This window comes from Cervus elaphus, chromosome 24, assembly GCF_910594005.1.
Source record: "Cervus elaphus chromosome 24, mCerEla1.1, whole genome shotgun sequence".
Lineage (NCBI taxonomy): Eukaryota > Metazoa > Chordata > Mammalia > Artiodactyla > Cervidae > Cervus > Cervus elaphus.
The window spans coordinates 13,641,883-13,667,226 of NC_057838.1; the positions used below are offsets into that span (position 1 = coordinate 13,641,883).

At 39.4% G+C, this 25,344-nt stretch overlaps 1 protein-coding gene across 2 annotated transcripts in view; it reads right to left on the reverse strand.

The window, feature by feature from the left end:
- Nucleotides 1–25,344, reverse strand: part of VOPP1 (VOPP1 WW domain binding protein) — a 146,931-nt gene that overhangs the window by 65,696 nt on the left and 55,891 nt on the right. The window contains exons 1-2 of one of the 2 annotated variants that reach the window (XM_043885899.1): nucleotides 9,005–9,028; nucleotides 2,823–2,881 (exon numbers count right to left, since the gene is read on the reverse strand). In XM_043885899.1, the coding sequence (XP_043741834.1) occupies nucleotides 2,823–2,881; nucleotides 9,005–9,013 (68 nt within the window). In that variant the 5' untranslated portion in view covers nucleotides 9,014–9,028. Of the gene's footprint in view, nucleotides 1–2,822; nucleotides 2,882–9,004; nucleotides 9,029–25,344 lie in introns of those variants that run through there. The other variant, XM_043885898.1, reaches the window with a different exon arrangement.

Sequence of the window (25,344 nt, forward strand, 5' to 3'; positions counted from 1 at the left end):
GGCAAGCAATCTTGATGTCCATCAACAGATGAACAGATAAAGAAGTTGTGGTACATATACACAATGGAATATTACTCAGCCATAAAAAGGAATGCATCTGAGTCAGCTCTAATGAGGTGGATGAACCTAGAGTATATTGTACAGAATGAAGTAAGTCAGAAAGAGAAAGATAAATATCATATAGTAACACACACGCATGGAATCTAGAAGATGGTACTGATGAACCTATTTGCAGGGCAGCAGTGGAGACACAGGCATAGAGAACAGACTTACGGACACAGGGAGAGGGGAGAAGAGAGTGAGAAGAATGGAGAGAATAACATGGAAAGCTATAGTATCATATGTAAAACAGACAGTCAATGGGAATCTGCTGCATGGCTCAGAGAACTCAAACAGGGGCTCTGCAACAACCTAGAGGGGTGGGATGCGGAGGGAGGTGGGAGGGAGGGTCAAGAGGGAGGGTACAGATGTATACCTATGGCTCATTCATGCTAATGTTTCACAGAAAATAAAATTCTGTAAAGCAATTATCCTTCAACTAAAAAATAAAGAAGTGTTTGCTGCTGCTGCTAAGTCGCTTCAGTCGTGTCCGACTCTGTGTGACCCCATAGACGGCAGCCCACCAGGCTCCCCCGTCCCTGGGACTCTCCAGGCAAGAACACTGGAGTGGGTTGCCATTTCCTTATCCAATGCATGAAAGTAAAAAGTGAAAGTGAAGTCACTCAGTCGTGTCTGACTCTTAGTGACCCCATGGACAGCAGCCTACCAGGATCCTCCGTCCATGGGATTTTCCAGGCAAGAGTACTGGAGTGGGGTGCCACTGCCTTCTCCAAATAAATGTTTAAAAATCTATAAATAAAATGCTGGAGAGGGTGTGGAGAAAAGGAAACCCTCTTGCACTGTTGGTGGGAATATATATTGGAAGACTACGGAAGACAGTATGGAGATTCCTTTAAAAACTAGGAATAAAACTACCATATGACCCAACAATCCCACTCCTGGGCATATACCATGAGGAACCATAACTGAAGAAGTCATACATACCCCAATATTCATTGCAGCACTATTTACAATAGCTAGGACATGGAAGCTACCTAGATGTTCATTGGCAGATGAATGGATAAAGAAGCTGTGATACATGTATGGAACAGAATATTACTCAGCCATAAAAAAGACCACATTTGACTCAGTTCTAACGAAGTGGATGAAATTAGAGCCTATTACGTAGAGTGAAGTAAGTCCGAAAGAGAAAAACAAGTATCGAAGATTAACACATGTATGTGGAATTTAGAAAGATGCTCCTGATGAACCTATTTGCAGGGCAGTAATGGAGATGCAGACACAGAGAACAGACTTGTAGATACGGGAGAGGGTGGAGCAGAGGGTGGGATGAATGCAGACAGTAGTATGGAAACATATACACTACCATATACAAAAGAAATAGCCAGTGCCAATTTGGTATATGATTCAGGGAACTTGAACTGGGGCTCTGTGACAACTTAGAGGGGTGGGATGCGATGGGAAGCTGGAAGGAGGTTCAAGCGGGAGGGGACATATGTACACCTATGACTGGTTTATGTTGATGTATGGCGGAAATCAACACAATATTGTAAAACAATTTTTTTAAAAAGCACTAAAGCTTTGCAAGGAAAATTCACTGTACTAAGAACCAAATCTTTCGTCTCCCTGTTATCCCACAACCATTTTTCTTCAAGATGACAACTCTGTAATCAGAACCAAAGCCCTTTTGCTGCTACTTTATCTTTCAAGTAGATTTTGTCTTCCTGCAGCTGCAGAGTATTTCTGCCAGGACTACACCCTGTGGGGCACTAACGACTCCTGCTATTCCATATGAAACCAAGGCAGAAAAACCTGCCCTTTACCTGCATTCCATTCCCATTCACAACCCAGCAGCCTTCTCCACATATACTGGTCTCTTCAAGATTAAAAACTGAAGAATGACAGGTAAGAAAAATATACATCTTGGCCAGTTAAGAAATAACCCTCTTTGCTATTATGTATAGTATCTCCTGTTCAATCTCCCCATATACTAGAAAATAATGTTTCTGCTATAACAATTATATGCATTACTAACATTTTTCATGTTTAACAAAATTCAATACAAGGGTTTTTGGGGAAAAATTGCTTTGGCGCATTCCACTTGAAACTTATGGAACTTCAAAACATAATCAAAAATAGTAATTGATAATCTAGACAGTTAATCTGGCCACCTAGGCAGGTGTGTCAGTGAAGCTAGTGGCGGCCATAGCAGATATTAAAAATACAGAAAAACAAATACAGTAATGCTTTAATAAAAGCAATGCTGGCAAGTGCTGAGGGCACAGGAAGAGGCGTAACCTGTAGACATGCAGGGCTGACTGCACCTGTCTAGAGAGCCGCCAGGGCCAGGCGACCCTTGTGATTGCGCATCTCTCTCTTTCTCTCACACTCACAGCAGAACTAAGTACTTTTCCTGCCCTATTCAAGCTCAGAGTTCTTTCCAACCACCTCTGCTCTCTTTGCCTAGGAAGATGTGTATACATCAATACAACGTTGGCCTTGCTTAGACCTTCTGCCCTCACCAATCACATACAAGCTAACATGCCTCAAAGAACAGAGCACTCAGAATGCTACACTGCCCTCAGGGCAGCTGGGCTGAGTCCTTAGGGAGGGTGCCCGCTCATTCAGGGGCACAGGCAGGTGAAACCAGGGCTAGAGGCCTCCCACGGCTGGGTCTGCCCTATTCCATAACCACTCCTGTGATCTATGAAAGAAATAATTCCCAGAGAAAGATGTGACCACAGGTAAGTGCCAATACTTACATATAATAAGTGGGATAGAGTCCTTCAAAATACCAGCAATGTTTTTTGGCCTCTGTGCACTGGAAATAGAAGGAAGAAAAGATTTGTCAGTGAAAACTCATTTGCATACTGTTGAGAAGATCTCACGCAAAAAAACAAGGAAGGATGAGTGAAAGCAGCTTAAAGTATGAAAAGCAGGCATTGAAGGGACAATGAGCCAGAGGGAGTTTCACCCGCTACATGACTTTTTATTTCTTCAAAATTTTTGAAAGAGAAGAAAACATCTATTTCCCTATCATTTTTCTAGCTTTTCTAAGTACAAGGGGATGAATAATTCATTAAAATGCAAATTAAAAACAATCCATTTTTTAAAATTCACATGGTATGATACTTCAAATATCTAAAGATGCTAGAAATAATTACACAGATTCCCCCTAATTTTTGTTTTTGAAAAACATCCCCCAGAGTTTTAACATTTCTAGACCTCTATATTTCAGGATATACTGACTCTCAGACGGTGCGGTGGTTCAGAGCGCCCGCCCTCCACAAGCTGAAAATTCACACTGAACTTGTGGGTCGGCCCCCCGTCACCGTGGCTCCACTGATCATGTAGTGCTGTTGTATTTACTATTGAAAAAAAATCACGTGTAAGTAGAGCCATGCAGTTCAAACCCATGTTGTTCAATGGTCTACAGGATTCCAAAAGGCACATTCCCCAGTGGGCACCTATGCCTGCCAGATCTGTGAGGCAGAGTTGACCTGATACAATCAGTGGGGGCCCTGCCCTCGTTCCTTCCCAGGGATGAGAAAGATGGAGAGGGGGAAAAGGAGGGACTTCCCTGTGCTTTCCAAGGAAGCTGAGGCTGAATTTTCCAGACGTCAGGGCTGAGCAGATGTGATTCCACCCTGGGGGGTTCACTATCTCCAACACCTGACAAGTGGCAGAAAGCCAGTGGCATCAACTGCAAGCAAGAGCTCCAAGCAGAAATGCTCTGGCTGAGTTGAGCAAGGGTTTTCTAAAATTACTCCACTCATATCATTATTTTTAAAAAATACACAACTTCCTACTTTCATGACCCAGTTCATTGACTCCCATGTGTAAATAACATCTTCAAAATATTACAATGCAGAAGTACCAGCAGGAAAAGGCACAGTGAAAGCAAAGCTCTCTTTGGGCAAGGCAGGGACCAACTGTGTTGTTCACCCCCTCTCCCGGGGTGTATGCTGATGCCCTTCTACCTCAGTCTGCCTGACAGCTGCAGAAGTTCAGAAACACACCCCAAATCTACAGCAGAATGCCAAGGGAGAGGTGAGTATTAATGTCATGTATCAGGCTGGCTAAATTCAATGAGTTGTGAGAAGAGCATGAAACACTGGATTTTAAAAACACATATATGCTTTAAGACACTAAGAAGCACATTAGGGCAGCCTGAAGTAACCCAGATTTTATGGAAAATGAGTTTAATTCAGACTAGGTTAGCTTGTGTCCAATTCAAGAAACAAAGTTCAGACAGTTAAAGAAATCAACTTATTTTGTCAAGGAAGAGCAATTTCAGGTCTGTACCCTAAGTTAAAATTCATTTCACTAGAGTCTTCTGTGATAAATTGAGAAACCAGGTCTCATTTCCAGGTGGCGTTTCCAATGTCTCTTCTTCATTCTCCATCACCACTAGAGACAGACACACTTTCTTGGAATTCAATTCTCAAGTTCCACACAGTCAAGAAATGGTGTCCCTAATGCCAGTCCTGAAACTTGGGACACCAGAGCCAAGTCCAACTCCCCACTTATTGCTTCTCTGGTCACCCCCACAGGCATCTCACTGGAGACTCAGACCCACGGGCCCAGGAGCAAGGGCTGGCAGGGCCTCAGCAGGCAGGACCTGAGATGCTGCCCTCGGTGTCTGCTGTGGGACAGCCCTTTACCTGAAGACCTCCTATTCAAAGCAGCCACATTGTTGGACCCAAGCACCACATCTCCTAACTCTTAAGGGAACAACAAAAATAGTATCATTGTTGCCTTTTAGGATTTTTTTCTTGGTGTGTCAGTATGAGGAATGCCATTTTACAGATTAAACACTGGGACCCCTTATGGGTATCTTGCTCAAAACCATGTTTCTTTACAGTGTGGTTTCTCCTAGATTAATCAACATTACCCTGAAGAACTTGCTTTGCCCACCTCCCATGCCCCCATGTTGTTGTATGACTGGAGGACAGGCTGACATCAGATATGCTCCCAGCTCCACCATTAGCAGATGAGAGGCGTGGGAAGGCGGGTTCCCAGTTTGGGCCTCCTCTGAACTTAGCAGCAGCGTAGGTGGTAGGAAGATGCACACGCGTGTCTAGCAGAACCCATGGGAGCATGAGCTTCGGAGCTACAGCAGGTTAAATAACAACCTCAATTGTGAGACAGCACAACTCTCAGACACTCCCACACGTGGCTGTTGGGAAGGAAGAGCAATCTCTGCAAAACTATGGTTGCCTTTCTCTGTCACTGATTCCCTCTCCACAAAGATGGAACACCACATGTACAAGGTTATGTACGGTGGCATTATTTCTAACAACGAGATTCTGGAAACAATGTAAATGCATACCTACAGCAGGCTGATCAGATAGGGAACAGTATGTCCATACAATGGAGGACTAAGCAGCCAACAAAAAGGAAGTTTCTCAGAACCTGAATGAAATGATTTGCACAATGCAGTGCCGTGAAAAAGCAATTTAAGAAGGTCACATGTAGCACACTGATTTTTTTTTTCCATTTATTTTTATTCGTTGGAGGCTAATTACTTTACAATATTGTAGTGGTTTTTGTCATACATTGACATGAATCAGCCATGGATTTACATGTATTCCCCATCCTGATCCCCCCTCCCACCTCCCTCTCCACCCCATCCCTCTGGGTCTTCCCAGTGCATCAGCCCTGAGCACCCGTCTCATGCATCCAACCTGGGCTGGTGATCTGTTTCACCCTTGATAGTATACTTGTTTCAATGCTGTTCTCTCTGGACATCCCACCCTCGACTTCTCCCACAGAGTCCAAAAGTCTGTTCTGTACATCTGTGTCTCTTTTTCTGTTTTGCATATAGGGTTATCGTTACCATCTTTCTAAATTCCATATATATGTGTTAGTATGCTGTAATGTTCTTTATCTTTCTGGTTTACTTCACTCTGTATAATGGGCTCCAGTTTCATCCATCTCATTAGAACTGATTCAAATGAATTCTTTTTAATGGCTGAGTAATATTCCATGGTGTATATGTACCACAGCTTCCTTATCCATTCGTCTGCTGATGGACATCTAGGTTGCTTCCACGTCCTGGCTATTATAAACAGTGCTGCGATGAACATTGGGGTGCACGTGTCTCTTTCAGATCTGGTTTCCTTGGTGTGCATGCCCAGGAGTGGTATTGCTGGGTCATACTGCAGTTCTATTTCCAATTTTTTAAGGAATCTCTACACTGTTCTCCACAGCGGCTGTACTAGTTCGCATTCCCACCAACAGTATAAGAGGGTTCCCTTTTCTCCACACCCTCTCCAGCGTTTATTGCTTGTAGACTTTTGGATAGCAGCCATCCTGACTGGCATGTAATGGTACCTCATTGTGGTTTTGATTTACACTTCTCTGATGATGAGTGACGTTGAGCATCTTTTCATGTGTTTGTTAGCCATCTGTATGTCTTCTTTGGAGAAATGTCTGTTTAGTTCTTTAGCCCATTTTTTGATTGGGTCATTTATTTTTCTGGAATTGAGCTGCAGGAGTTGCTTGTATAGTTTTGAGATTAATCCTTTGTCTGTTGCTTCGTTTGCTATTATTTTCTCCCAATCTGAGGGCTGTCTTTTCACCTTGCTTATAGTTTCCTTTGTTGTAGCACACTAATTTTTATGAAAAAGGAAACTTGTACAGTTGGTTAATTTTTTTACAAAAAGAACCACAGGAAAGGTATGGTGAAAAGTAATGAGAATACTTGTCCTGCAGGGGAGGTGGCAGAGGAGTGGCAGAGGCTGGTGCAGGAATGGGGATTCTGTGAGTATACTTTTTTTTGTGGCCACACTGTGTGGCATGCAGGATCTTAGTTCCCTGACCAGGGATCAAACTTGTGCCCCCTGTAGTAGAAGTACGAAGTCTTAACCACTGGACCACCAAGAAAGTCCCCGAGTATACTGTTTTATATAGGTTGATTTTTGAATCATGTAAATATTTTTCATATTCAAAAAACAAAGTCTGTAGAAGGAAATGGCAACCCACTCCAGTATTCTTGCCTGGAGACTCCCATGGACAGAGGAGGCTAGCGGCTATAGTCAGTGGGGTCGCAAAGTGTCAGGCACAAATTAGTGATTAAACAACAACAACACTTAAATTGTACAATATGATGCATTTTAACATATGTGTGTACCTATAATATCACAAAATTAAGGTAATGAACATATCATTACCCACAAAAATTTTCTTATGCCCCTTAATGATCTCTTCTTGTCCTCCCTATCCAGATGCAACTATTGATTTATTTCATTTCATAATACATTAGTTTGAATTTTCCAGAATTTTATATAAATGTAATACAGTATGAGTTTTTTTTTTTACCTTCTATCAGTAAGCATAATTGTTTTGAGATTATTTACTGTTGTCGGGAATATCAACATATTGTTCCTTTTTGCATTGAGTAATGTTTCCCTGTGTATGGATGTTATACAGTTGCTTATCCATCGTTAACGAACATTTAGGTTGTTTCCATGGCTTCCCTGGTGGCTCAGATGGTAAAGAATCTGCCTGCAATGTGGGAGACCCAGGTTCGATCCCTGGGTTGGGAAGATCCCCGGGAGAAGGAAATGGCAACTCACCCCAGTATTCTTGCCTGGAGAATTCCATGGACAGAGGAGCCTGGCAGGCTACAGTCCATGGGGTTGCAAAGAGCTGGACACAGCTCAGTGAGTAACACACTAGGTTATTTCCAGGTTCTATCTTTTAAAAATAAAGCACATTTGAAGCAAAAAGAAAAGAAAAAAATAAAAAGGATTTTTAAAAAACCCACTTTCTCAAGCTTGGAGAGATTCCCTGAATTCCATCATGGAGCTCTTACACAGGCTACCACTTTGTTGGAAGCAACCACACAGAGGGAGCTGGGATTAACACAAGAGACTTACAAAAACACCCTCCCCTCCTGCTGCCCAAAGATGCCAAGGTCGCCCTTCTCCACCCACTCTTACTCAGATCACCCCTAGTCTCTTCCCAGCACTTGCTGGGGTGTCTAGTAAACCCACTGGTGATTGTTGACTATTCTGGTGATGACCTTTCATCACTTATCACTAAAGCCACTCAAATAAGATCTATTTTTTAAATATTAACCCAGTTTGTTCCTTTATAAAATATTCTCTAAGAAAATGTTACAGTTATATTTCCTGAGACAGAAGAAAAAAATCTCTGTTAAACTGCGCTAGCTACCTACCATTTAAATTCTTGAAATTTGCTAATATCCAGGCAACTTCTTCACTACTTTTGGAAGCTGAACTTTTACAAGAGCTTTTATCAATAGAGCAACAACACATATATATGGTACCTCACCAAAGCTAACACATCATCATATCATTTTACAGCTGAATAATATGAAGAACACAAGTCATGTTTCATTAATTGTAAGACAATTTCATTAACTGCAAAACTGAAAGAGGACTGGGGGGTCCTGATCCTTTCCACTGCTGAGCCTCTCCTCCAGTAAAAGCTGGGTAACTGAGCACCAGTGTTAAAGTCACCTTGCACAAGCATCTGAGAGACCCAGTGGTGAAAATGGAGATTAGGTTCTCCAGGTAGGACATGCAGAGGGAGATTTCTGCTGGAACCCACCCAGCATGGAGAGCCAGGTTCTACCAAGCGAAAGTCTACCAGCAGAGCCACAGTTAGCGTACTGATTCCAGCTTCCAAATCAGCATAAACAGCAGGATTCAGGGTACTGCCAGACAGCTTAAGCGTTGCAGATGTGGTCAAAATGGGCATTTGTAAAGGTGAGTGAGGGTGCTTTCCAGAATATTCCCCAACAGGGCTGGGCTGTCAGAGGCAACCCCATAGACAGGCAGATGGCAGCATGGAGAAAAGTGGGAAGAAGGCACAGAGCCAGGTTCCACTGCACCGGGGCCAGGAGGAATCCACCCACAGAGGAAGGATGGATTAGAACCTAAAGAACCGTATTCCAATTCTGACGGCCACTCACCAACCACATTGTCAGTCGGTCTGGATCTCAGCGTCCTTTCTTCTAAAGCAGGATGGACTCTCATCCCTGCTGAAATGTATGAGAGAGCCTGATGAACTAATTGAGATTGAACACCTCAAAATGCCTGGCCAGACTGGGATATGGCTCCAGGAATCCCATAGCCAGTTAGCACTCTATTTGGAAATATGCATCCTGAAGCCAGCTTTCTTACTTCTCTGGAACAAATAACTTCCAAGGCTCATTTTTCCTGTGATCATTTATCATTTAAGCAAAAGCAAAATATCCTGAAAACAAAGATTCTAAATATATAATACCTTACATTTTGGAAAACTGTTGTATGCAGTTTTCTAAAATCTCCTTAAAAGAATAAGCCCCTTTCCAAAAAGAGTTTGTAAAATAAGCAAGGGAAGAAAAAAAAAAAAAAAAAACATTTCAGGGTTTTATGTCTACCTCCAAAAGTAGCTCAACCCATTCTATAAAGATATTACCGTGACTTCTTAAAAACTGACCATCTACTGAAACAGAAAATACACTTGTTAGGAGAGATCAGCCAGCTACTTGCTGTGATTGATGATGTCCTCAACAGCCAGGATGCTCCACCATGTTCTGGCAAACAGTGGGCCTTCACTGAGCTCATGGAAGCATTAGTAGTAAAGCTATCTATTTCCTGAAGGGAGAGTGGAGAGTAGCAACATTCAATTTATAAACTATTGACAAAGCAGAACCTACAGGAATGCAAGAAAACATTTACTGTCAAGCACAATGCAAGTGAGAGAATCTTAAGATTTAAACTGGGAAGGCTTGTAAGTTGTCTGTACTCAGGAAAGAATCCTAGCGGTCTGTCATTCAAGGACTATGATATTTATAAATGTAGCTGCTGCTGCTGCTGCTAAGTCACTTCAGTCGTGTCCGACTCTGTGTGACCCCATAGAGAAAACCCTAATAGCGCTATCTCCTGCTTCTGTGGCCACCGGCACCCCTGTGTACCTGGTGCTGCCAGGGTCCCCACAATCCAAGCAGCTGTGCCACTCCCACGCATGGTCCTCCAACTCCTGTAGATGACCAACACGCAGAAGTTGAGGTAAAACAACAGTTAAACCCCAGAGGCAGTGTGGCTAGGAAGAGGATTGAAAACCTTCCCACCAGCTGTAGAAGATATAGATCAAATCCACACAATCTAGGTGGACTCTGTATCTATGGAATATATAAAAAGGACAGTGAGTGTTCTCACAAAAGAAAATGTCCTAGCTCTAGCAGGGGTAGACAGTGGAGGAAAAAACGCATAGGAGTAGGGCGAGATTACAGTACGAGCTGTCCCCACGGAAGGTCCAGAGACCAGCCCAGTATTGGAGGGCCTCCTATGGATGCAGAGGTGGGCTGGGACTCACAGTGGTGAGAAGGATACTGACAGCTGAGATCCAAGAAAAATATTTATTATTATGCTTATATTTTGATTTGTTCTGGATTTTTTCCTCTTCTATATTTTGTGTTGTTGTAGTCGCTGTTTATTTATTTTTTTTATTAACTTTGTTCAACCTTCTGAGAACTTTTTTAAAAATCACACTTTTTATTTCCATTATATAATTCTACCTCTGTGTTGAGTTTTTGGGTTTCTGTGGGGTATTTTCTTTTTCCTTTTAAAATTTTGTTTGTTTCTCATATTGTTCTTTTCCTGCTGTAGTTATTCTTTTATATATATGTTTATATTTATGTTATATACATATATGTTATATTTTTGTATGTATGTTTCTATATGTTATATATATGTTTATATATATGCTATATATATATTTATTAACTTATATGCAGAGTACATCATGCAAAATGCCAGGCTGGATGAAGTGCAAGCTGGAATCAAGATTGCCAGGAGAAATATCAATAACCTCAGATATGCACATGACACCATGTGGCAGAAAGCAAAGAGAAACGAAACAGCCTCTTGAGGAAGATGAAAGAGGAGAGTGAAAAAGTTGGCTTAAAATTCTACAGTCAATAAAACTAAGATCATGGCATCTGGTCCCATCACGTCAGGGCAAATAGATGGCGAAATGATGGAAACAGTGACAGACTATTTTCTTGGGCCCCAAAATCACTGCAGATGGTGACTGCAGCCATGAAATTAAAAGATGCTTGTTCCTTGGAAGAAAAGCTATGACCAACCTAGACAGCATGTTAAAAAGTGGAGACAGTACGTTGCTGACAAAGATTCGTCTAGTCAAAGCTATGGTTTTTCCAATAGTCATGTACGGATGTGGGAGGTGGACCATAAAGCAAGCTGAGCACTGAAGAACTGATGCTTTTGAACTGTGGTGTTGGAGAAGACTCTTGAGAGTCCCTTGGACTGCAAGGAAATCCAACGAGTCCATCCTAAAGGAAATCAGTGCTGAATATTCATTGAAAGGACTGGTGATGAAGCTGAAACTCTACTACTTTGGCCACCTGATGTGAAGAACTGACTCACTGGAAAAGACCCTGATGCTGGGAAAGATTGAAGGTGGGAGAAGAAGGGGACGACAGAGGGAGGATGAGATGGTTGGATGGCATCACCCACTCGATGGACATGAGTGTGAGTAAGCTCTGGGAGTTGGTGATGGCAGGGAAGCCTGGCATGCTGCAGTCCATGGGGTTACAAAGAGTTGGACACAACTGAGCGACTGAACTGATATATATTTATACATGTTATATACTTGTATATATGTATATACTTGTATATATGTGTATATATACATACTTGTACATATGTATATACTTGTATATATGTACTTGTATATGTTATATACTTGTATATATGTATATACATGTTATATACTTGTATGTATGTATATACTTGTATATATACTTGCATATATACATGTTATATACTTGTATATACTTGTATATGTGTATATATATATGTATATATACATACTTGTATACATCTGCTTGTACATGTTATATACTTGTATATATGTATATACTTGTATATATATGTGTATATATGTTATATACTTGTATATATGTATATACTTGTATATATATGTGTATATATGTTATATACTTGTATTTATACATATATATACTGTGTATATATGTTCTTTTCAGCAGGAAAAGAACATGTGTGTGTATATATATATATATATAATTTTTTTTCTATATATATAGTTCTATTTTTCTTTTGTTTTCTTCCTTTTCTCTATTTCACCATGCTTGTTAGTTTGTTTGGTTTTCTCTGCTCTGTTCCCTAGTTGGTAATCTCCTTTGGTCTTGTTTTCTGGTTTGTGTTTTAGTTAGTTTTGTCTTTAATTGTTTGATATAATTCCTGGCTTTCTTTGCTTGCCAGGTCACTGTCTTGTACTTTGTTTTCTTTGGACTATTCTGGGGTTTCGTGTGTGTGTGTGTGTATGTGTGTGTGTGTGTTCCTTTGTTTTTGTTATTATTGGCTGACTGTCCATTTATCTTCTGTCTGGGGTTCATTTTTTGTTTGTTTTAGTGTGTTCGTTTAATCTTCTTTAATGCCATAACAAATGGCCTGTAGGATCTTGGTTCCCTGGCCAGAAGTCAGGTTTGAACCTTTGGGCTGGGGAAACTGAGCCCAGGACACTAGACTGCAGAGAACTCCTGACACCAGGGGGTGTTAACTACTGGGAACTCCCACGAAGGCATCCACGTGTGTCCAAGACCTGACCTCATCTAACTGTGAGAAGCACCCAGTGCAAGATGCTTCACCCAAACAACACGAAAAAAACAGCAGACAGGCTTCCCACAGACACGCCAGACATGCCGTCTCACCCAGCCCTACCCACCAGAACACAGCCACAAGAAGCCTACGCAAAGCACTGAACCCAATCCAGCCACTAAGGGAAGAGACCGAAAGGGGGAACTGTGACCCTATAGCCTGGGGAAAGCAGACCTCAGATATAGGAAGTTAGAAAAAGTGAATTAAGACAGAGAAATACTCTGCAAATGAAGGAACAAGGTAAAAACTCAGAAGACCAAATAAACAAAGAGGAAATGGGCAAACTATCCGAAAAAGAATTCAGCGTGACAAGAGTAAAGAGGACACAAAACCTCGAAAATAGAATGGAGAAAATACAAGAATCACTGAACACACTTAACAAGAACCTAGAAGAAATAAAGAACAAACACACATAAACGAACAACATAATTACTGAAATTAAACATACTCTAGAAGGAATCAATAGCAGAATAACTAACTGAAGCAGAAGAACAGGTGAGTGAGCTGGAAGACAGAATGCTGGAAATAACTGCTAAAGAGCAGAATAAAGAAAAAAGAATGGAAAGAGCTAAGGACAGTCTCAGAGGCCTCTGGGATAATATTAAAAGCACCAACATTCGAATTATAGGGGTCCCAGAAAAAGAAGAGAAAATGAAAGAGTCTAAGAAAATTTTTGAAAAGACTATAGTCGAAAACTTTCCTAACATGGGAAAGGAAATAGTCGATCAACTCCAACAAGCACAGAGATACCAATCCAGGATAAACCCAAGGAGAAACACGCTGAGAAACATAAATCAAACTAACAAAGACTAAAAACAAAGAAAAAATATTAAAAGCAGTAACGAAAAAGCAACAAGTAACACACAAGGGAAACCCCACACAGTAAACCACTGATCTTTCAGCAGAAACTCAGCAGGCCAGGAGGGAATGGCAGGACACAGCATAAGTACTGCAAGGGAAAAATCTACACCTAAGAATACTCTACCAGCAAGGATCTCATTCAAAATTGAGGGAGAAAACAGAAGCTTTACAGACAAGCACAAGTTAAAGAGCACCACCAAACCAGCTTTATAACACACGTTAAAGGGGCTTCTATACGGAGGAAATACAAGAGAAGGAAGAGACCTACAAAAAGAAATCCAAAACAATTAAGAAAATGCAAATAGGAACATATATCTCAATAATTACTTTAAGTGTAAATGACTTAAATGCTTTAGCCAAAAGACATAGACTGGTTGAATGGATACAAAAAGAAGACCCATATATATGCTGTGTACAAGAGACCCAGTTCAGACCTAGAGACACATACAGTCTGAAAGTGAGAGTATGGAAAAAGATATTCCATGAAAATGGAAATCAAAATAAAGCTGGAGTAGCAATTCTCATATAAGACAAAATAGACCTTAAAATAAAGAATATTACAAGGGATAAAGAAGAACACCACATAATGATCAATGGATTAATCCAAGAAGATGTATCAATTATAAATATTTATGCACCCAACACAGAAGCACCTCAATACATAAAACAAATGCTAAAAAAAAAAAAAAAACCAAATGCTAACAGACAAAAAACTCAACAGACACAGAAAAAGCTTTTAACAAAATTCAGCACCCATGTATGATAAACTCTTCAGAAAATGGACATAGATGGAAATTACCTCAACATAATAAAGGCCATATATCATATACCAGAACCGACTCATTTGAAAAGACCCTGATGCTAGGAAAGATTGAACGTGGGAGAAGAAGGGGACAACAGAGGATGAAATGGTTGGATGGCATCACCAACTCTATGAACATGAATGTGAGTAAGGTCTGGGAGTTGGTGATGGCAGGGAAGCCTGGCAAGCTGCAGTGCATGGGGTCATAAAGAGTTGGACATGACTGAGCAACTGAACCTAACTGAACAATAAACCCAAAGCAAACATTATTCTCAATGGTGAAAAACTTAAAAACATTTCTTCTAAGATCATGACTAAGACAAGGGTGCCAATTCACCACTACTATTCAACATAGTTTTGGAAGTCCTAGCCATGGAAATCAGAGAAGAAAGAAATAAAAGGAATCCACTCTGGAAAAGAAGTAAAACTCTCATGGTTTGCAGAAAACATGATACTACACATTGAAAATCCTAAACATGTCAGACAAAAAAATTACTAGAGCTAATCAGTGAACTTAGTAAAGTTGCAGGATACAAAATCAAAATACAGAAATCACTTGCATTCCTATATGCTAACAATGAAAAATGAGAAAGAGAAATTAAAGAAACAATCCCATTTACCACTGCAACAATAAAAAATAAACCTACCTAAGGAGACAAAAGAGCTTTATATAGAAAACTGTAAGATACTAATGAAAGAAATTAAAGAAAACATAAACAGATGGAGAGAGATACTATGTTCCTGGACTGGAAGACTCAGTATTGCAAAAACGGACTGCACTACCCAAAGCAATCTACCAATTCAATGCAATTCCTATCAAATTACCAATGGCATTTTTCACATAACAGGAATAAAATATTTCACAATTCATACGGAAACACAAAGACCCCAAATATCCAAAGCAATCTTTAGAAAGAATTGAGCTGGAAGAATCACCCTTCTGAATTCACACTATACTACAAAGCTACAGTCATCAAAACAGTATGGTACCAACACAAAAACAGAAATACGGCCCAAAGGAACAGGACAGAAAGCTCAGACATAAACCCAAGCAACTATGGGCACCTTGTTTCTGACAAAGGAGGCAAGAACACACGATGGTGAGAAGACAGTATCTTTACTAAGTGGTAATTAAAAAACTGGACAGTTACAGGTAAAAGAATGAAATTAGAACACTTCCGAACATACACAAAGATACACTAAAAATGGTTAAAGATGTAAATGTAAGAACAGAAACTATAAAACTGTTAGCAAAAACACAGACAGGACTCTTTTTGACATATACAACAGCAAGATCATCTATGATTCACCCTCTAGAGTAATGGAAATAAAAATAAAAATAGGCTGAGTTTCCAGGAAGACAGTGAGCTCCGAGAGGTGGTCCTTTCAGTGTCCTGCCTAAGAAAAACTGCCTTCCCCAGTGTCTTGAGAGGTCTGGTTTCACTTATGAAGGAACCAAAGCTTATGGAGGTTGAAGAAGGAAACTAAAACCCCAAGAGATGTGGTTGCTGTCCCAGTTCACAGCAGAAGAGATCAAGCCTTGAGCCTTTGGAGTGGGAGCACTGACTCCAAGACCCTAGACTACCAGAGCACTAACCCTAGAGGGTATCAAATAGTGAGAACTCACAGAAAGGAAACCACTGTAATACAAGACCCGGCATCACACAACCACCAGTAGCATCCTGTGCAGGACGCCTCATCTAAACAACAAACAAAACAAAAATACAGACCCAGTCATCAGCAGACAGGATCACCACCTCACTCAGCCCTGCCCATCAGAGGAAACACAAACAAACAAAAACTCAGCACAAATCTCACCCTATAAGAAGCTCACACAAACCACTGGACCAAACTTATAAGGCAGAAACCAAAAGGAAGAAAGAATTCAACCTTGAAGACTGAGAAAAGGAGAACTCAAACACAACAAGTTAAAAAAAATAATGAAAAAGCAGAAAAATACTACACAAATGAAGGAACAAACCAGAAACACAGAAGTCCAAATAAATGGAGAGGAAACAGGCAAACTGCCTGAAAAAGAATTCAGAATAATGATACTAAAAATTATCAAAAACCTTGAAAGCAAAATGGAGAAAATGTAAAAATCAATTGACAAAGACCTAGAAGAATTAAAGAATAAACATGCAGAGACAAACAACACAATTACTGAAATTAAAAATACTCTAGAAGGAATCAATAGCAGAATATCTAAAGCAGAAAAACAAATCAGTGAGCTGGAAGATAAAATGGTGAACATAACTTCTGAAGAGCAGAAAAAAAAGTAAAAAGAATGAAAAGAACTGTGAATAGTCTCAGAGACCTCTGGGACCATATCAAATGCACCAGCATTCGAATAACAGGGTCCCAGAAGAAGACAAAAAGAAAGGGCATGAGAAAATTTTTGAAGAGATAATAGTTGAAAATTTCCCCAACATGGAAAAGGAAATAGTCAATCAAGTCCAAGAGACACAAAGAGTTCCATACAGGATAAACCCAAGGAGAAACACACCAAGACACATACTAATCAAACTAACAAAGAAAGTTTAAACTAAACACAAAGAAAGAATATTAAAAGCAGCAAGGGAGAAGCAACAAGTAACATACAAGGGAAACCCCATATACTTAACCACTGATCTTGCAGCAGAAGCTCTGCAGGCCAGCAGGGAATGGCAGGATATATTTAAAGTACTGAAAGGGAAAAATCTACAACCAAGATTACTGAACCAGGCAAGGATCTCATTCAAAATTGATGGAGAAATAAAAAGCAAAAGTGAAGAGAATTAGTACCACCAAGCCAGCTTTACAACAAATGTTAAATGGACTTATACAGTCAAGAAATACAAGAGAAGAAAAAGATTTACAAAATCAACCCCATACAATTAAGAAAATGGCAATAGGAACATATATATCAATAATAACTTTAAATGTAAATGGATTAAATGCTCCAACCAAAAGACACAGACAGGTTGAATGGATACAAAAACAAGACCCATATATATGTTGTCTACAAGAAACCCACTTCAGACCTCAAGACACATATAGACTGAAAGTGAGAGGATGGAAAAATACATTCCATGCAAATGGGAAGCAAAAGAAAGCTGGAGTAGCAATCCTCATATCAGACCCTGAGGGATGGGATGGGGAGGGAGGTGGGAGAGGGGTTCAGTATGGGGAACACATGTACATGTAAAAAAAAAAAAAAACACATTTTCTTTATAAATAAAAGAAAGAAAAAAAAAAACCTTAAAATAAAGAAGATTACAAGAGATAAGGAAGGACACTATACAATGATCAAGGGATCAATCCAAGAGGAAGACATAACAATTGTAAACATATATGCACCCAACATAGGAGCACCTCAATACACAAGACAAACACTAACAGACATAAAAGGAGAAATTGACAGTAACACAATAATAGTAGGAGACTTTAACACCCCAATCACACATGGACAGATCATCAAAACAGAAAATTAATAAGGAAACACAAGTCTTAAAAGATACATTAGACAAGTTGGATCTCACTGATATCTTCAGGACCATCATTCCAACCAAATGCTGAAGAATACATGTTCTTCTCAAGTGCACATGGGACATTCTCCAGGATAGACAACATCTTGGGTCACAAATCAAACTTCAGTAAATGTAAGAAAATTGAAATCATATCAAGTATCTTCTTCAACCACAATGCTATGAGACTAGATATCAATTACAAGAAAGAAAAAAACTGTAAGAAACACAAACACATGGAGATTAAACAACATATTTCTAAATAACAAGCAGGTTACTGAATAAATCAAAGGGAAATAAAAAAATTTCTAGAAACAAATGACAATGAAATCACAACAACTCAATACCTATGGGATGCAGCAAAAGCAGTTCTAAGAGGGAAGTTTATAGCAATATAATCCTACCTCAAAAAACAAGAAAAACATCAAATAGACAGTCTAACTTTACACCAAACAACTGGAAAAAGAACAACAAAAAAACCCCAAAATTAGTAAAAAGAAAGAAATCATGAAGATCTGAGCAGAAATAAATGAAAAAGAAATTAAAGAAACAATAGTAAATATTAATAAAATTAAAATCTGTTTCTTTGCGAAGACAAACAAAATTGACAAACCTTTAGCCAGACTCAACAAGAAAAAAAAAAATCAAATCAAGAAAATTAGAAATGAAAAAGGAGAGGTTACAACAGACAGTGCAAAAATACAAAGGAGTATAAGACACTATTATGAACAACTGTATTGCAATAAAATGGATAACCTGGAAGAAATGGACAGATTCTTAAAAAAGTTCAATCTTCTAAGACTGAACCAGGAAGAAATAGAAATTATGAACAAACCAATTACAAGCACTGAAATTGAAGCTGTGATAAAAAAATCTCCCAAAAAACAAAACAAAAGCCCAGTACCAGACAGCTTCACAGGAGAATTCTATCAAACATTTACAGAAGAGCTAATGCCTATCCTTCTAAAACTCTCAAAAAATTACAGAGGAAGGAACACTTCCAAACTCATTCTATGAGACCACCATCACCCCGATACCAAAACCAGACAAAGACAACACTAAAAAAGAAAACTACAGGCCAATATCACTGATGAATATAGATGCAAAAATCCTCAACAAAATTTTAGGAAATGGAATTCAGCAACACATCAAAAAGTTCATATACCATGATCAAGTTTGGTTTATTCCCAGAATGTGAGGATTCTTCAATATACGCAAATCAATGTAATACACCATATTAACAAATTGAGAGATAAAAACCATTTGATCATCTCAATAGATGCAGAAAAAGCCATTGACAAAATTAATCCCCCCATTTATGATTAAAACTCTTCAAAAAATGGGCGTAGAAGGAACCTATCTCAACATAGTAAAGGCCATATATAATAAGCCTACAGCAAACATTCTCAATGGTGAAAAACTGAAAGCATTCCCCCTAAGATCAGAAACAAGACAAGGGTGTCCACTTTCACCACTATTATTCAACATAGTTCTGGAAGTCCTAGCTAAAGCTATCAGAGAAGAAAAAGAAATAAAAGGAATTCAGGTAAGAAAAGAAGAAGTAAAGCTCTTATTGGTTGCAGATGACATGATACTGTACACAGAAAACCCTAAAGATAGTATCAGAAAATTACTAGAGCTAATCAATGAATTTAGCAAAGTTGCAGGATACAAAATCAATACACAGAAATGACTTGCATTTCTATATACTAACAACGAAAAATCAGAAAGAGAAATTAAGGGATCAATCTCATTCACCATTGTAACAAAAAGAATTAAATATCTAGGAATAAACTTACCTAAGGAGACAAAAGAATTGTACACAGAAAATTATAAGACAATAAAGAAAGAAATCAAAGACAACATAAACATATGGAGAGATATTCCATGTTTCTGGGTAGGAAGAATCAATATAGTCAAAATGAGTATGCTACCGAACTCAATCTACAGATTTAATACAATCCCTATCAACTTACCAATGGCATTTTTCACAGAACTAGAACAAAATTTCACGATTCATATGGAAACACAAAAGACCCCAAATAGCCAAAGCAGTCTTGAGAAAGAAGAATGGAGCTGGAGGAATCAACCTTCCTGACTTCAGGTTATACTACAAAGCTATGGTCATCAAGACAGTATGGTACTGGCACAGAAACTGAATTATAGACCAAAGGAACAAGATAGAAAGCCCAGAAATAAACCCATGCACCTATGGGTACCTTATTTTTGACAAAGGTGACAAGAATATACAATGGGGCAAAGACAGCCTCTTCAATAAATGGTGCTGGGAAAACTGGACAGCTACCTGTAAAAGAATGAAATTAGAACACTTCCTAACACCATACACAAAGATAAACTCGAATGGATTAAGGACATAACTGTGAGACCAGAAACTATAAAACTCTTAGAGGAAAACATAGGCAGAACATTCAATGACATGAATCGAAGCAAAATCCTCTATGACCCTCCTAGAGTAACAGAAATTAAAACAAAAGTAAAGAAGTGGGGCCTGATTAAACTTAAAAGCTTTTGCACAGGAAAGGAAACTATAAGCAATGTGAAAAGACAACCCTGGGAATGGGAGAAAATAATAGCAAATGAAACAACTGACAAAGGATTCATTTCCAAAATATACAAGCAGCTCATACAACTCAATACCAGAAAAACAAACAACCCAATCAAAAAATGGGACAAAGGCCTAAACAGACATTTCTCCAAAGAAGACATACAAATGTCTAACAAATACATGAAAAGATGCTCAACATGGCTCATTATTAGAGAAATACAAATCAAAATCACAATGAGATATCACCTTATACCTGTCAGAATGGCCATCATCAAAAAGTCAATAAACAATAAATGCTGGAGAGGGTGTGGAGAAAAGGGAATGCTCTTGTACTGTTGGTGGGAATGTAGCTTGATACAGCCAATATGGAAGATGGTATGGAGATTCCTTAGAAAACTAGGTATAAAACCACCATATGACCCAGCAATCCCACTCCTAGTAATAAACCCTAAGGAAACCAGGGTTGAAAAAGGCACATGTATCCCACTGTTCACTGCAGCACTATTTACAATAGCTAGAACATGGAAGCAACCCAAATGCCCATCAATAGATGAATGGATAAAGAAGTGTGGTACATACACACAATGGAATATTACTCAGTCATAAAAATGAATGCATTTGAGTCAGTTCTGATGAGGTGGATGAACCTAGAACCTGTTATACAGAGTGAAGTGAGTCAGAAAAAGAAAGATAAATATCATATTCCTATGCACATATTCAGAATCTAGAAAAATGGTTCTGACGAATTTATTTACAGGGCAGCAATGGAGAAACAGACATAGAGAATAGACGTATGGACATGGGGAAAGGGGAGGAGAGGGTGAGATGAATGGAAAGAGTAACATGGAAACTTACATGACCATATGTAAAATAGATAGCCCACAGGAATTTGCTGTGTGGCTCAGGAAACTCAGACAGGGGCTCTGTATCAACCTAGAGGGGTGGGGTGGGGAGGGAGATGGGAGGGAGGTTCAAAACGGAGGGGATGTGTGTATACCTATGGCTCATTCATGTTGATGTTTGACAGAAACAATGAAGTTGAGTAAAGCAACTATCCTTCAATTAAAAATATATTAAAAAATAAAAACAAAAATAAACAAGTAGTACCTAATTAAACTTAAAATGTTTTGCACAGCAAAGGAAACTATAAACAAAGTGAAAAGACAACCCTCAGAATGGGAGAAAATAATAGCAAATAAAACAAACACAACAGATTAACTTCAATAATATACAAGCAGCTCATGCAACTCAATACCAGAAAAATCCAATCAAAAACTGGGTGGAAGACCTAAGCAGACATTTCTCCAAAGCAGATATGCAGATGGTTGAAAAACACATGAAAAGATGCTCAACATCGCTCATTATTACAGAAAATGCAAATCAAAATTACAATGAGGTATCAACTCATGCTGGTCAGAATAGTCATCATCAAATCTATAAAAAGTAAATGCTGGAAAGGTGTGGCTTAAAAGGAACCCTCTTGCACTGTTGGTGGGTATGTAAATTGATAGAGCCACTATGGAAGACAGTATGAAGATTCCTTAAAAAACTAGGAATAAAAGTACCATATGACCCAGCAATCCCACTACTGGGCATATACTCTGAGAAAACCATAACTGAAAAGGACATACATACTCTAATGTTCATTGCAGCACTATTTACAATAGCTAGGACATGGAAGCAACCTGGATGTCCATTGAAAGATGAATGGATACAGAAGCCGTGGTACACATACAATGGTACTCAGCCATAAAAAGAAACTCATTTGAGTCAGTTCTAACAAGGTGGATGAACATAATGCCTATTATACAGAGTGAAGTAAGTCAGAAAAAAAAACAATCACAAATATCATATATATTAATGCATATATATGGAATCTAGGTTGGAGATGGAAATGGCAACCCACTCCAGTATTCTTGCCTAGAGAATCCTGTGGACAGAGGAGCCTGGTGGGCTGCTGTCCATACGGTCACAGAGAGTCAGACACAACTGAAGCGATTTAGCAAGCATGTACACATTGGAGAAGGGAATGGCAATCCACTCCACTGTTCTTGCCTGAAGAATCCCAGGGACGGAGGAGCCTGGTGGGCTGCCGTCTATAGGGTCGCAGAGTCGGACACGACTGAAGCAGCTTAGCAGCAGCATGGAACCTAGAAAGATGGTACTGATGAATCTATCTGCAGGGCAGAAATGGAGATGCAGACATAGAGAACAGACTTGTGGACACAGAGGGCAAAAGAGAGGGTAGCATGTAATCATACATTACCATATGAAAAATAGATAGCCAGTGGGAATTTGCTTCTGACACAGGGAGCTCAAACTGGTCCTCTGCGACAACCTACATGGGCGGATGAGGTGGGATGTGGGAAGGAGTTTCAGGATATATGTATACCTATGGCTGATTCATTTTGATGTATGACAGAAACTAACACAACACTGTAAAGCAATTATCCTCCACTGTGTGTTCTGTGTTAGTCGCTCAGTCATTTCCAACTCTAGGCAACCCCATGGATTGTAGTCCATCAGTCCATCTGTCCATGGAATCCTCCAGGCAAGAATACTGGAGTAGGCTGCCATTTCCTTCTCCAGGGATCTTCCCGACCCAGGGATCAAACCCAGGACTCCTGCATTGCAGGCAGATTCTTTACCATCTGAGCCACCAGGGAAGTCAATTAAAAATAGACAGATTTTAAAAAAGAATTTACATAGTGGCTGTACTAGTTTGCATTCCCACCAACAGTGTAAGAGGGTTCCCTTTTCTCCACACCCTCTCCAGCATTTATTGCTTGTAGACTTTTGGATAGCAGCCATTCTGACTGGCGTGTAATGGTACCTCATTGAGGTTTTGATCTGCATTTCTCTGATAATGAGTGATGTTGAGCATCTTTTCATGTGTTTGTTAGCCATCTTTATGTCTTCCTTGGAGAAATGTCTGTTTAGATATTAGAACAGTGTGGAGATTCCTTAAAAAACTGAAAATAGAACTGCCATATGACCCAGCAATTCCACTCCTGGGCATACACACCGAGGAAACCAGATCTGAAAGAGAAATGTGTACCCCAATGTTCATCGCAGCACTGTTTATAATAGCCAGGACATGGAAGCAACCTAGATGCCCATCAGTAGACAAATGGATAAGAAAGCTGTGGTACATATACACAATGGAATATTACTCAGCCATTAAAAAGAATACATTTGAATCAATTCTAATGAGATGGATAAAACTGGAGCCCATTATACAGAGTGAAGTAAGCCAGAAAGATAAACACAATACAGTATACTAACGCATATATATGGAATTTAGAAAGATGGTAATGATAACCCTATATGCAAGACAGAAAAAGAGACACAGATGTATAGAACAGACTTTTGGACTCTACGGGAGAAGGTGAGGGTGGGATGATCTGAGAGAACAGCATCGAAACATGTATATTATGAACTGTGAAACAGATCGCCAGTCCAAGTGCTCGGGGCTGGTGCACTGGGAAGACCCAGAGGGATGGGATGGGGAGGGAGGTGGGAGGGGGGTTCAGGATGGGGAATACATGTAAATCCATGGCTGATTCATGTCAATGTATGGCAAAAACCACTACAATATTGTAAAGTAATTAGCCTCCAACTAATAAAAATAAATGGGGGGGGGGGAGGGGAGAAAATACCTAGAAAAAAAAAAAAAAGAATTTACAGAGTGTGTGACAGTTAGTTATCTCAATGTCTCAAATAATATATTGAAATGATAGTGCCTTAAACTCCTGTATTGGAATTTTAATCAATTCCTTGAGTGCTAATTACTTAATCTCTGGGCTTATGTGCATTCATTATTTTCAGGAAGAAATCGCCAAGGAAACTTGTTCTGTTTTCTTTATTTTCTTTTTCTTTTCTTTTTTTTTTTTTTTTTGCAATAAGAGTATGAGACTTCTCAGAGGGAAGGGAAAAAACTTCTAAAGGGAAAAAAAGCCACAGAAGCTAAGAGACAGAAACAAAAAATCCTCCAGTGTCTAATACAAGGAAACCACACCACACCAGGAATTCACAAATGGCCAGCAAATAACCAACAAAGATACAGCACTATCTACTAAAATACTGAAGATTCCAGGATCATAGAGATTATAAGACATAATTAGTCCCAGTTAATATCCCTGGGAAAATTCTGGGAAGTCTCATCAGTCCAGTTGCTCAGTCATGTCTGACTCTTTGTGACCCCAAGGACTGCAGCACGCCAGGCTTTCCTGTCCATCACCAACTCCCAGAGCTTGCTCAAACTCATGGCCATCGAGTTGGTGATATCATCCAACCATCTCATCCTCTGTCGTCCCCTTCTCCTCCCACTTTCAATCTTTCCCAGCATCAGGGTCTTTTCCAGTAAGTCAGTTCTTCACATCAGGTGGCCAAAGTTTTGGAGTTTCAGCTTCAGCATCAGTCCTTCCAATGAATATTCAGGACTGATTTCTTTTAGGATGGACTGGCTGGATCTCCTTGCAGTCCAAGGGATTCTCAAGAGTCTTCTCCAACACCATAGTTCAAAAGCATCAATTCTTTGGCGCTCAGCTTTCTTTATAGTCCAACTCTCACATCCATATATGACTACTGGGAAAACCATAGCTTTGACTAGATGGACCTTTGTCGGCAAAGTAATGTCTCTCCTTTTTAATATGCTATGTTTGTCATAGCTTTTCTTCCAAGAAACAAGCGTCTTGTAATTTCATGGGTGCAGTCACCATCTGCAGTGATTTGGGAGCCCAAGAAAATAAAGTATCTCTCTATTTTCCCTGTTTCCTCATCTATTTGCCATGAAGTGATGGGACCAGAAGCCATGATCTTTATTTTTTGAATGCTGAGTTTTAAGCCAGCTTTTTCACTCTCCTCTTTCATCTTCATCAAGAGGCTCTT